General features: G+C 46.7%; 1 protein-coding gene across 3 annotated transcripts in view; it reads left to right on the top strand.

The window, feature by feature from the left end:
- The window catches only part of SLC36A2 (solute carrier family 36 member 2), a 33,242-nt gene that overhangs the window by 4,240 nt on the left and 15,641 nt on the right, over window positions 1-13,361 (top strand). The window contains exons 2-6 of one of the 3 annotated variants that reach the window (XM_002710321.6): window positions 426-516; window positions 1,424-1,512; window positions 2,033-2,128; window positions 7,048-7,132; window positions 11,666-11,884. In XM_002710321.6, the coding sequence (XP_002710367.4) occupies window positions 426-516; window positions 1,424-1,512; window positions 2,033-2,128; window positions 7,048-7,132; window positions 11,666-11,884 (580 nt within the window). Of the gene's footprint in view, window positions 1-425; window positions 517-1,423; window positions 1,513-1,755; window positions 1,867-2,032; window positions 2,129-7,047; window positions 7,133-11,665; window positions 11,885-13,361 lie in introns of those variants that run through there. The other 2 variants (XM_070076338.2, XM_089336135.1) reach the window with 2 other exon arrangements.

The raw sequence follows: 13,361 nt of genomic DNA, 5'->3' as shown, positions 1-13,361 counted from the left end.
TTTTTTCTCTCTTTCTTCCTCTCTAACTCTGCCTTTCTAATAAATTAAAACATCTAAAAACAATCTCTGTACCTTGGTTTCCTCTTCTGTAAACTAATGTTAACTGTACCCCTCTGTCATCTTAAGGAGAGCATTGAAGCCAGTAATGCAGATATCTCCTTAAAATGCTGAGGTCAGTCTCAACATGAGTGTTACAGTTGCATCTGTTGAATGTTAGCTGCTGATGCCAGAACAGTTCTGGGAAAACTGGAATGGTTGGCCACCGTGTGGAAGGCCTGGATGTTGGATGAGAACATGGCACCCAGAGACGGCCAGCAGCCCACCAAGAGCACCCAACTCACATGCTGGCATGTGAGAAGCAGTGGCTGCTGGATCTCCTCCCCGTCCACACACCCATACCCTCGCATCTCCTTCCTCTCCTTCAGAGAGTTCCAGACCTTGATTCACCTACTGAAAGGCAACATGGGCACAGGCATCCTGGGACTACCCCTGGCTGTGAAGAATGCAGGCATCTTGGTAAGAGGGACTGCTGCTGGTGGGGCCCTTAGCGCTGGGCTGTAGGAGGGAGGGAGCAAGAGAGGCTCTGGCGGTTTACAATAGCCTGCCAAGAGCAGTCTGGCTGAGGGGCCGCTTGGTCCTGACTTGAAGTACAGACTTCTGCCTTGACTTTGAGTGCTGGCTCTGCCTCCGCCTCTGTGACCTTGCATAGCCATTCATCTGCTCTCGGGGGCTCGGTTCCCTCCTTGTGGAATGCAAGGGTCGGACTCTGACCAGTTTTCCAATAATGCTCCATAGAGCACCAGGTCTCCTTAAAGATGCCTCAGGAGTCCCCAAGGAAACACATGGTCAGGATTCTGAAGCCCCTATTCCCACCGCACTACCCCAGTGTGACTGTCTTATCTGCCATATTGGAATACTACTTGACATTATATTTGAAAAACTTGTTGCTGCTACGAAGAACTTACAAACCAGTTTGCAAGAAAGTTCTTTGCATCTTTTTTTTTTTTTTAAAAGGATTTATTCATTTATTTGAAAGGCAGAGTTACAGAATGGCAGAGGAGAGAGAGAAAGAGGTCTTCCATCCATTGGTTCGCTCCCCAAATGACCTCAATGTTTGGAGCTTGGCTGATCTGAAGCCAAGAGCCAGAAACTTCTTCCGGGTCTCCCACACAGGTGCAGGGGCCCAAAGGCTTGGGCCATCTTCCACTGTTTTCCCAAGCCATTAGCAGGGAGCTGGATCAAAGAGGAGCAGCTGGGACATGAATCAGTGCTCACATGAGATGCTGGCGCCGCAGCCCAGCCCACTATACAACAGCCCTGGCCCCAGTTGTTTGCGTCTTTAATGAGTTCAGTGTCCCAGATCCCTCCACACAGTACTCTTCATGAATCCATTCTTTTCTCTTCCTTTGCCCCTTCCTTCCAGATGGGCCCCCTCAGTCTGCTGGTGATGGGCTTCATCGCATGCCACTGTATGCACATCCTGGTCAGGTGCGCCCAGCACTTCTGCCACAGGTGAGGAAAACAATTTCTTGGTGTCAGTTCCTTTGGTGCTTGGTCATCAGGGCCACCCCAGAAACATCCTACATAGAGCAAGCGTTTACTTCTTAGTTTTCTCCAACAAGGCCGGGAGGAAGAGCGGAGTGTCCAAGATGAAGCTCGCTGGTGTGGCTAATCAGGTGATTTCAATCAGGCCATTGTGCTTATCTGGTTGGCCCATCTGTCAGTTGGGCATAAACAAGCTATGCCTGACCCCGCCTCGGAGAATTCTCATGAGGATCCAGTGGGAGTCATGGGTAGGAAAATCTCTGTTCCCATGCAAGGTGTGCGTTGTGACTCTTGCTCACTAATAACTGCCTCACTGGGCAGGTGAGGAAAACCAGCCACCGAGGAATTACAGCCAGGTGTCAAAGGCTAACTTGGAGCTTGGGTCTCTGCCCCATAGTTCTTTCTGCTATCTAGCTGTGTCCTCTGACTTTTGAGTGTGTTATCTCAGGTTAAACCCAGGCAAGTGTGTTTGTACTCTCTCTTGCAGGCTTAACAAGCCCTTCATGGACTATGGGGACACAGTGATGCATGGGCTAGAAGCCAGCCCCAGCGCCTGGCTCCGCGACCACGCCCAGTGGGGAAGGTATCTTGTTCTTTCTTTGCCTACAGGGGGATGGGATACAGGAGGGGAAATAGCTGTTGTCGGGGATGTCTGCTTCCGTGGAAGGATGGGTCTCGTGGCACAGAATGTCAGATTTTCCATGGGGAAGGGGTTCATTGATGGCATTGTGGATTCAGTCCTCCTTCTTGCACAGCTCCAAAGACAGGGTGCTCATTACTTTGCTATTCAGTTTTAACAAAATTCACTCTTTTATTACACTACTTTGCTTATATGTGCCAGGTCCTGGGATTGCACCATAGGGAACAAGACTGGTTGATACTGAGCAAGTAAGGAGATCTGGGGGGGGGGTGGAGGGGGAGTCCTAGGCTGGAACAGTTGAGATGAGTTCTGAAGGAGGAGGAATTCCCTAGGGGAAAGTGGGCAGAGGTCTGGAGGCCCTCCAGGAAGACAGAAGAGCAGGCATGAAGGCTTTGAAGAGGAAGGTCTATTTGACTACTTCAGGGAACAGAAGGACAAGGCAGCTCGAGGACAGAGTCAGGGAGGTGAAATTGAAGAAGGAGTCTGGTGTGCAATCAAGTTGTACATTGCAGGCTTGCTCAAAGGTTCTGCTCTTTTCTTAAAGGCAACCAAGTAATCATATTTGCATTATTCAAACATATATCCGGCTTCAGTGAGAACAGATGATAAGGGAACATTTACAGATGGATTCAGGCACACGAGGAGGCCCTGGACAACAGCCAGACAGTGGTGATTGTGGCTGCGACCCATCTGGTCCAAGAGGGACTGAAGCAGGTGACTCGGTCACTAACTCAGTCCTGGGAGAGAGAGAAATGGAAAAGTCGAGACTGACTCAGATTTCCTGAAGACTTCTATTCTGGACCAGCTGGGTTTGAGGAGCCTACGAGCCATTCGAGCGGGAATGGTCGAGAGGGAACTTGTGGGTCTGCAGGTGATGCAGAATTAAAGTCAGCAGCCACGAATCCAGGGCAGAAGAGGCCTGTTAGGGAGAGTGCGTAGCGACAGGAGCAGAAAAGACCAAGACATTAAGGACCTTTTGTTAGCCTGAATTCTTATGCCCTGAAAATCCCACCTTTTAGCCCTCAGGGGTGGCACAGAGTAAGTCAGCACCTGTGGTCTTCTGAAGCTTGGGACGAAGCTGCTCCTTTGCCCATGCTGTTAGACCTGTCCCCACTTCATCCTGTTTCCTAAGCCCCATCAAGATCGCCAGTCTCCCTTGAACTGTGGTACCCCAGACTACTGCAGTACTCGTGACAGGCCCCTGCCTGTGTGATGTAATCTACAAGGCCTCAGGGGCCTGGCACCACCCTTAGCCCAAAGCTCACGATCATACATGGCATCCAGAAGTCCAGCCTCTGCACACTTTAGGAAAGCTCTGGGATAATGGCCAGAAATTTCCAGCTGTAGGACCAGACTTTGGCCTGCCACAGCCCCTCAAATTCTCCCACTCACTCAGGCACATAAAAAAAGCTTTCTTCCTCCTACGAGGGACCGGGTCCCACTAAGTCAGCACCTCTCCTGTAACTGGAAATCCTTTACTACAAGCTCTGCTCTCAGCATTCAAGGGTATCCACTTTTCTTCTTCTCCATCCTATCTTGTATTTCATATGCAGTCAGTCAACAAATACCCAGTGAATGTCTGCAGCATGGCCAGAAGTGCTTTGGTCCATGAAACTCCAGTGAGGGAGAATAAGGGCACCATGGAGACCCGAGCTCACCCTGGCTTCAAGGCCCACCCTGAGTTTACTTCTTTCCCGGCCATTCACACCTCTCTCAGGGTCACCTGGATTCCCTGTCCTTGTAACTCTACTGAAGTCCCATCCGTCAGTGTCGCAAGAGAGTCCCACGCTGCACCTTCCTTACCCTAGAGACCCTCTCAGCAGTAGTGCGAACAGTCAACTCTTCCATTTTCCAAACATTCTCTCCCCACTTGCCTTCCATGGACCCTCCTCCCTAGATTCCCTCCTGCCTTCCTGACCATTCCTCTGCGTTTGTTGTCAGCTCATCGCTTCTATAAGTGTCAGTGTTCTCCAGAGTTTTGAAGGCTGCCTTCCCTTTCTCGCTCTGCAACACTGATTGGCCTGTGCACAGCTTTGTCCTTTACCTACAGCTCAGCACGTCTGGACCCTGGGATTTGATTACCTCCCACAGGAACCTCCAGCGCAACAATTCAGATGCTGACTGCTTTTCTTCTCCTTCTCCTAAAACCTCTTCTTCTTTCTAAGGTTCCCAGTTCGTTTTGCTGTTCAAGTCAAAAGGCTATATATCAGGGACTGGTGTTGTAGCATAATGGGTAGAGCTGCTTACCTGTGATGCCAGCATCCCTTCTGGGTGCCAGTTCGAGTCCTGGCTGCTCTGCTTCTGATGCAGCTCCCTGCTAATGTTCCTGGGAAAAGCAGCAGAAGACGGTACAAGACTTGGGCCACTGCACCCATGTGGGAAACCCAGATGAAGCTCCTGATGTCTGGGTTCAGCCTGGCTAAGCCCTAGTTGTTGCAGCCATTTGGAGATTGAATCAGCAGATGAAAGATCTCTCTCTCTCTCTCTGTAACACCACCTTTCTAATAAATAAATCTTTTAGAAAACAAAAAGCCTATATATTACCTTATATTATTTCCTTCCCTCACCAAAAGACATGGGTGATTTCCAAATTCTATAAGTTCTGCCTTCATAGTACAAGGATACTTTGAAAAGTTTATGGAAAAGTGGAATTAAAAGACACTTTTATTTTGATGCAAAGCGATTTTAAACTCATGTATAGTTTTTTGTAATACATATTTTTACAAACTTTTTTTTAAAAGATTTATTTATTTATTTGAAAGTCAGAGTTACACAGAGAGAGAAGGAGAGACAGAGAAGTCTTCGATCTGCTGGTTCACCCCCCAAATGGCTACAACAGCCAGAGCTGCACCAATTCAAAGCCAGGAGCCAGGAGCTTCTTCCTGGTCTCCCAAATGGGTGCAGGGGCCCAAGGACTTGGGCTATCCTCCACTGCTTTCCCAGGCCAGAGCAGAGAGCTGGATTGGAAATGTAGCAGCCAAGACTCAAACCAGTGCCCATATGGAATGCTGGCACTTCAGGCAGCGGCTTTACCTGCTATGCCACAGAGCCAGCCCCATTACAAATTTTTTGAAGATCTCTCATGTTGCGTGGATCACAAATATTTTTACATCAAAGTAAACTTATCTTTTAATTCCATTTTTATGAGCATTTGATATACCCTTGTACTTTTTTTTTAAAAAAAAAAGATTTATTTTATTTACTTGAAAGAGTTACAGAGAGAAAGAGAGACAGAGAGAGAGATCTTCCACCCTCTGTTTCACTTCCTAGATGGCCACAATGGCCAGAGCTACGCCAATCCGAAGCCAGGAACCAGGAACCTCCTCCGGATCTCCTACGCAAGTTCAGGGGCCCAGGGACTTGGGCCATCTTCTACTGCTTTTCCAGACCATAGCAGAGGGCTGAATTGGAAGAAGAGCAGCCGGGACTAGAACCGGCGCCCATATGGGATGCCAGCACTGCAGGCCAGGGCTTTAACCCGCTATGCCATAGCGCTGGCCCCACCCTTGTACTTTTTGAAGATTTATTTTTTATTTAATTTAATAATAGAGTTACAGAGAGAGGGAAAGGTCTTCCACCTGCTAGTTCAGTCCTCAAATGGCTGCAATGTCTAGCCACTCCAGGAGCCTGGAAGGATCTGGGCCACCTTCAGCTGCTTTCCCAGGTACATTAGCAGGCAACTGGATTGGAAATGGGACAGGCAGCACTCAAACTGGTGTTCGTATGGCATACTGACGTTGCAGGCAGCAGTTTAACTTGCTGTGCCACCATGCTGGCCCTCATGCTTGTATTTCTTAAAATGCTCTAAATCTGTCTTCCTAATGGCCATGTCTCTGTCCAGGCTGCCACCATCTTCCACTTCCATTTTTTGCAAAAATCACCTAAACAGACTCGTAGCCTTCAGTCTTACTCTGCAGTGGACTCTCCTGAAATGCTCTTTCCTCACTTCCCCCCTCTTTCCTCTACTCCTCCCTTCCCTGTCTATTCCCCCTCCTTTTTTTTTTTTTTTTTTTTTTTTTATTCAACAGATAGAGTTAGACAGAAAGACAGAGAGAAAGGTCTTCCCTCCGTTGGTTCACTCCCCAAATGGCCGCAACGGCAGGCGCTGCACTGATCCGAAGCCGGGAGCCAGGTGCTTTGTCCTGGTCTCCCATGCGGGTGCAGGGGCCCAAACACTTGGGCCATCCTCCGCTGCCCTCCTGGGCCACAGCAGAGAGCTGGACTGGAAGAGGAGCAGCCAGGACCAGGACTGGCACCCATATGGGATGCCAGCGTCGCAGGTGGAGGATTAACCAAGTGAGCCACAGCGCCGGCCCCATTCCCCTCCTTTTTTATCTCTTTTTTCCCATTCCCAAGTGACTCTCACTCAGGTATTGGTTTTTCTAAGGTGGCTGTCTGCCCATAATTAGGGTGAAATGCCCTCGCTACCATGGCCTAGGCCGTGTGATACATTTCTCCATATCTCCCGCTAGCCCGTAAACCACGAGAGGAAGAGGCCATGTTTATGTGTTCAGCCTCAGCGTCTAACATCCTGTCTGGCACATGGTAGGGACAATGTTGAATGCTAATAAATGTTGAATGCTAATAAAACCTCATGCGTCTGCCCTGCCTCTAGTACTGTCAACGTCGGGGAATGCTGTAGAGCCAGGAGTGAGGAGAGGTTCCTGCCACGAAGAACTTTACTGCTGGCCGAGCTGAGGGTGGTTGGGAACCATTGTTTTTTAAATCAGACAAAGAACCGCTGTCACCTCCCTTCTTACTGCCCCAGTTGGCTGTGATGGAGGGTGCTGGGGACAGCGTCAGATTCGCACGTCTACTTGTTCATGGCAAGTTTTCTTTCTCTCCCTCTCCCTCCTTTCTAGGCATATTGTGAGCTTCTTCCTTATTGTCACCCAGCTGGGCTTCTGCTGTGTGTACATTGTGTTTCTGGCCGATAATCTAAAGCAGGTACAGTCTTTTAGAGAAGGTGGGAGGGGGAGAGACGTGGAGAAGGGAGGCTCCTCTGCTACTTGTATTTTTTTGTTTTTAACAAATTCCTTCTCTTTGAGTCCTGGTTGAACTAAATATCTATCTGGATGTTATCAAAGAACCAACTCTTCTCCCCTTCCCCACCCCCAACAACTCACGTATCTGCAGATTCCCTTGTGGTTGCTTTTGCCACAGTGCCCTTTGGCCAGGATCTTGGACTTAACCTCAAGGTTGGTCTCCAAAGTCCTGAGCTGGAATGACCCTTGGACTCTGTCAGTCCTCCTGCATTGGAGCTTAAGCGTACTGAATGCTTCTAAAATTGCTACAGGTCCTGTTTGATGATTCCCAGTCCTCTTTGGGTCGTCTTTATCTACCTTGAAGTACTCATGCTGTAGCTTTACAGTTGTGGTTCCCAGGGGTTCTTTCTGCTCTTATCCACAAGTTGTCTTGTAACAATTTGAGCAAAATAACATGGGTAATGACAGAAGTTACCATTAATCAATAAACAGAACAAAAAATTACTTTAGGGCTCTTATTTCTGTTTATAATATCAGGAATTCAAAAATGTAAAAAAGTTAAGTAGAAGGTGAAAAACATAGTAGGCATTTGTGAATGCCTACTATGAATTAGCTGATTTTATATAATGAATTATATATGTGTAATGAATTATATATATAGTGAATTCGTTTATTTAAAAAATTTTTTACGTATTTTCTTGAATACTAAGTCTTTGAAATCCAGAGTGTTTTCTATACTTCCAGCATGTCTTTTTTTTTTTTTTTTTTTTAAGATTTACTTACTTATTTGGAAGGTAAAGCTACAGAGAGGCAGAAGCAGAAACAAATCTTCGATCCATTGATTCACTCCCCAAATGGGCGCAATGGCCAGAGCTGGGCCCATCCAAAGCCAGGAGCCAGGAGCTTCTTCTGGGTATCCCACCTGGGTACAGAGGCTCAAGCACTTGGGCCGTCTTCTACTGGTTTCCCAGGCCATATCAGAGAGCTGGGTCAGAAGTGGAGCAGCCACTTCTGAATTTATTTCTATTTGCACTTATTTGTCATCTACATTAAACTGGTGCCCATATGGGATGCCAGCACTGTAGACGGCAGCTTTACCCGCTATTCCGCAGTGCCAGCCCCTATAATTAGCTTCTGTTGTCAGATACAGTGCTAAGCACTTCTCATGTTTTCCCTCATCTAATTGTCTCCATGACCTTTGTAGAGTACATAATGTGGTTATTCCAGGTTTTCAGATGTGAAAATTGTGGTTACAAGCTCCAGAATGTATATTAAGTATTGGAGGTGAGATTAAAAGCCTCAGCCCTCTGACACCAGAGCAAGTTTTTAAAGTTGTGTAAAGCAAAATAAAATAAAACATAACAAAGTAACAAAATATTTCCTAATCCAATCATTTGTGACTATAATTTAGCATTAACTGGCTTGCATTTATCAATGTCCTTATATTTTTATTTGTTTTTTTTTTTTAAGATTTATTTATTTATTTGAAAGGCAGAGTTAGAGGCGGAGAGAGAGAGAGAGGTCTTAACTCTGCTAGTTCACTCCCCAGATGGGTGGCTGCAACAGCCAGAGCTGCGCGGATCCAAAGCCAGGAGCCAGGAGCTTCTTCCAGGTCTCCCATGCAGGTGCAGGGGCCCAAGGACCTAGGCCATCCTGCAGGGCTTTTCTAGGCCATAGTAGAGAGCTGGAACAGAAGTGGAACAGCCAGGACTTGAACAGGCGACCATATGGGATGCTGGAACTGCAGGTGGCAATTTTACCTGCTATGCCATGGCATCGGCCCCCTTACATTTTTTCAGTGTAATTTTTCTTAGTTCCATCACACAAGTTCACAACAATTAGTCTTTCATTATGGATATTTCCTTTGTTTGCCTTTGTTTTTCTGCTTGACTTGGTTGCAGTGGCACACAATTCTTTGTGTAGCCCTTTATTTCCTGAGTATTTACAAGGGCACATCAAAAGGTTCCTTGGAATTAGAATTAAAAGATAAGTTTACTTTGATGCAATTTTTAAAAATTCATGCATAGTTTTTCCAAAATATACATTTCTATGCACTTTCTGAAAACCCTTTGTATTCTTAGAGTTATCAAGTGAATGAGTTTATTTTGAAGGCTCTCGAAAATACATTTCTAGATTATTTTTCTGAAAGCAATTTCCTATCTGTAGAACTTTAGCTTCTGAATTTATTTCTATTTGCACTTATTTGTCATCTACAGTATTTTAAAGATTTATTTGAAAGTCAGAATTACAGAGAGAGGGAGAGACAGAAAGAGAGAAAGAGAGAGAGAGAGAGAGATCTTCCATATGCTAGTTCACTGCACAGTCCAGGCTGAAGCCACAAGCCAGGAGCTTATTCCTTGTCTTTCATGAGGATGCAGGGACCCAAACACTTGGGCCATCTTCTGTTGCTTTTCCCAGGCATATTAGCAGAGAGCTGGATTGGAAGTGGAGCATCCAGGACTTGAACTGGTGCCCACATGGGATGCCAGCTCCTTATCTACAGTTTTTGTCAAGGCAGGTGCTGTCTTGAGGCATTTACAGCCCAAGAGGGGTGTCTTTTAAAACAGAAAATGTTGAATATCATATGATATGTTGGTGACAGACTAGAATGCCACTAACACCACCTGAGTCATGGGTGTGTATTGTGAACTGCCTGGCAGAGATCACTGGAGCAGGCAAAGCCACTTCCAAGGGGTATGTCTTGGCCGGGCATTGGAAGGCAGCTTGGAGGGAAAGGGGCGGCCAAGGTGGGAGAATGAGTGAAAATCCAAAGGCAGGAATGTAAGGACTTCTCAGGAGAGGCAATACAATTGGTTACAGAAGAAAGTTTTAGCCATAGGAAGGGAGGACCTGGAAGGCTGGATAGGTTCCATTTTCGTAGGTCCTTGAAATTTTTTTTTCCTACTGTAGGGAGGAATCAGAAAAAAACAAGATTCACTGATTTCATCTGTGTAGCCACAGTGCTCTGTTAAGTGAAGAGTATATGCTGTAGTTACTATTTTGTAAAATGAAAAGCATGTATATCATACATGCTATTGTGATGTTGTATAAAAGGTTTACTGATGAATGTATTCTAGGATGTTAATGTGCCTGTCCTTAGGTACTGAGACTACCAATGCTTCTACGTTTTCTTCCTGCTTAACTCTAGCTTCCAGTCATTCTGCAGTGGATTGTATTGCTTGATTAGTCTTACCACTTGTGTTAGTTAGGTCTTGCTGATTTGAAACAGGATGGTACTACCACCCACCCCTGACTCTGGGTGGGGTGAGGGGTTGCTATTATCACAGTGGTTGGAGGATGTTAATAGCTTTCATTGGGTGAGAACTGGGGATGCTAAATACTCTGCAGTGAGTGGCCCAGTCCACACAAGGAAGAATTCTCTCTTCCTCAAGGATGAGTGAGAGTGTTTCTTGTTTATCACAATGATTGGGAGATGTTAATAGTTTTCACTAGGTAAGATCCAAGTATGCTCAGTGTTCTACAATGAATGGCCCAGTCCACACGAGGAAGGGTTTTCTTATTCACAATGGCATTATTGGTCCAATTAAGAAATAAGTGCTGTGGCATAGCGGGTAAAGCCACTGCCTGCAGTGCCAGCATCCCATATGGGCGCCAGTTTGAAACCTGGCTGCTCCACTTCCAATCCAGCTCTCTGCTATGGCTACGAGAGCAGTGGAAGATGGCCCTGGTGTTTGGGCCCCTGCACCTACATGGGAGACCTGGAAGAAGCTCCTGGCTCCTGGCTTTGAATTGGTGCAGCTCCGGCTGTTGTGGCCAGTTGGGGAGTGAACCAGCGGATGGAAGATCTCTCTCTCTCTCAACAAGTGTTGGGTTTTCTGAATCTAAACAAAAGAAAAAGTATTTTCTTTCACTGAATCAATAAATAAATTTAGTGGAAGATTTTAGCTAACTTACAAAATTACAACAAAAGCTAAAAAAATAAACACGGGTTACAGGACAGAAAAGGAATCGGGGCAGTAGGAAGGTAGAACCGATGGGCAGTATCCTCAGAGAATATTGCTGATTGGTTTTTATTCTTTTCTAGTTCTGTCCTTGTGTTGCTTTGCATCAGATTTAGATTCAGATTCCCGAAGAGATTCTGAATGCCTGGCTTGAGTCAAAGGTCGATCCTCTGACGGTCACGTGGTTGCGAGTTACGGTCCTCCCAGGCTACATTCAGTGCCCAGGGAGAAGCCTCGAAAAACAGATTGATACTAGCAGGAATAGATGCTGAGTTATCAAAAGCCAACAAATAACCTCTATAAATCCAGTTACTTATTTTGTACTAAGTTAATTTTTTATTAGAGTTATTTGTGCATCGTCCTTTGGAGAAGTGCAGTGTGGAGGGTTTAGAATAAGAAGTTCTAAATTCACCTGACTTCTCCCCTGGAGACTCCAGCTGTACCCAGGCATCTGATATGGGCTAGTGCCAGGCTAACCATGTGGCCAGAAGATTGATCGTCCCCTCTTCTTGCTTTTCCCATTGCCTCCTCAGGTAGTAGAAGCTGTTAACAGCACAACCAACAACTGTCACTACAACGAGACGGTGGTCCTGACGCCCACCGTGGACTCGCGGCTCTACATGCTCGCCTTCCTGCCGTTCCTGGTGCTGCTGGTTTTCATCCGGAACCTGCGCGTCCTGACCGTCTTCTCCCTGCTGGCCAACATCTCCATGCTGGTCAGCCTGGTCATCCTCACCCAGTTCATCGCCCAGGCTAGTGCACATCACACGCCCGACCCCTCCAGGAGCAGGGCCTTTGTGTTACACTGTGCTTTGGGTACCCAGGGCAGACCCTGAGGCTGCTCAAAGAGAAAAACACCTGGGAGTTATTGGGTATGCCAGTGGGCTTCTGGACTTTCTATTTCTATGTAGTGCTGTCCACTATAAAAGAAATATTAGAAAGGATAGGAAATAAATTGGGGGAAATGCAATACCCATAACTCAACCTCAGAAATGTTGTAATTACCATAATAGATTTGCTGATGGTTTTTCAGACTTGCTGTCTACTCCTCTGTGGCTAAATAATAGAGCTTTTTTTTTTTAAATCTTGTATTCCCTGTAGGTAATTTGGGGTGCTTGGAATTGTAGCCTAGAGAATGTACAACTATGAGTAACTTGTTAAGTTTTAACTGTGGCACAGATCCTGATCTCCTCTGCCTTTGGCTGCTAGCCAGTCATTGTAGGACTTGTTTATAGCTCAACAGTCCAGGTGTTATTCTTGCAAAATAAGCACAGTTTTTTAAAAGCTAGAGTTTGACCCAAAAAGCAAATAAGTATTTGGAGAAGCAACATGAATGGGTTGATAGTCAGAAGGATGAGATAGCAGAGAGACAACCTGATGGAAGAAATGCCAGGATGAGGAGCATAGCTCCACACTCTGCTCCTCTTCCACTGAAACTTCGTAGAAGCAAAGGGAACTTTTGTGTTTAACTAAGTGCTGTCAGTTCCCTAGAATATTACTAGGGCCAACGTCACAGTGATTTCCAACACCCATGACCACCATCCACTGGGCATCTTGGCTTGGCACTAATCTGTGAACTCAAAGGTTTCCTTCTGGAAGTTTGCAGTAAGCCCAGGGCCCTCCATGAGATACACACCATTCAGGGTACGGACAACACGGGTGCCTCCCTCTTTCTAGCCTCCGACTCTCTGGTATTAGGCAGTATTAAACTCAACTCTGATCGTTGCCTACTTCCCTTTGAAGTTGTCTGCACTTTTTGACATTCAATTAAAAAAAAAATCAGGTCTCTTCCCAGAACACTACTATCATAAAGAGCTCAATGGGCGGCCGGCGCCGCGGCTCACTAGGCTAATCCTCCGCCTTGCGGCGCCGGCACACCGGGTTCTAGTCCCGGTCGGGGCGCCGGATTCTGTCCCGGTTGCCCCTCTTCCAGGCCAGCCCTCTGCTGTGGCCCGGGAGTGCAGTGGAGGATGGCCCAGGTGCTTGGGCCCTGCACCCCATGGGAGACCAGGAAAAGCACCTGGCTCCTGGCTCCTGCCATCGGATCGGTGCAGGTGCGCCGGCCGCAGCGCGCTGGCCGTGGCGGCCATTGGAGGGTGAACCAACGGCAAAGGAAGACCTTTCTCTCTGTCTCTCTCTCTCACTGTCCACTCTGCCTGTCAAAAAAAAAAAAAAAAAAAAAAAAAAAGCTCAATGGGCTTTGAGAGTGGCAAGCTGACTGCATTTCTC

This window comes from Oryctolagus cuniculus, chromosome 6 (genome assembly GCF_051225735.1).
Source record: "Oryctolagus cuniculus isolate XC-2025 breed Fujian yellow rabbit chromosome 6, ASM5122573v1, whole genome shotgun sequence".
NCBI classification, from domain to species: Eukaryota; Metazoa; Chordata; class Mammalia; order Lagomorpha; family Leporidae; genus Oryctolagus; species Oryctolagus cuniculus.
Note: the sequence above shows the minus strand (reverse complement) of the source record. Positions and strands in the feature narration are given on the sequence as shown.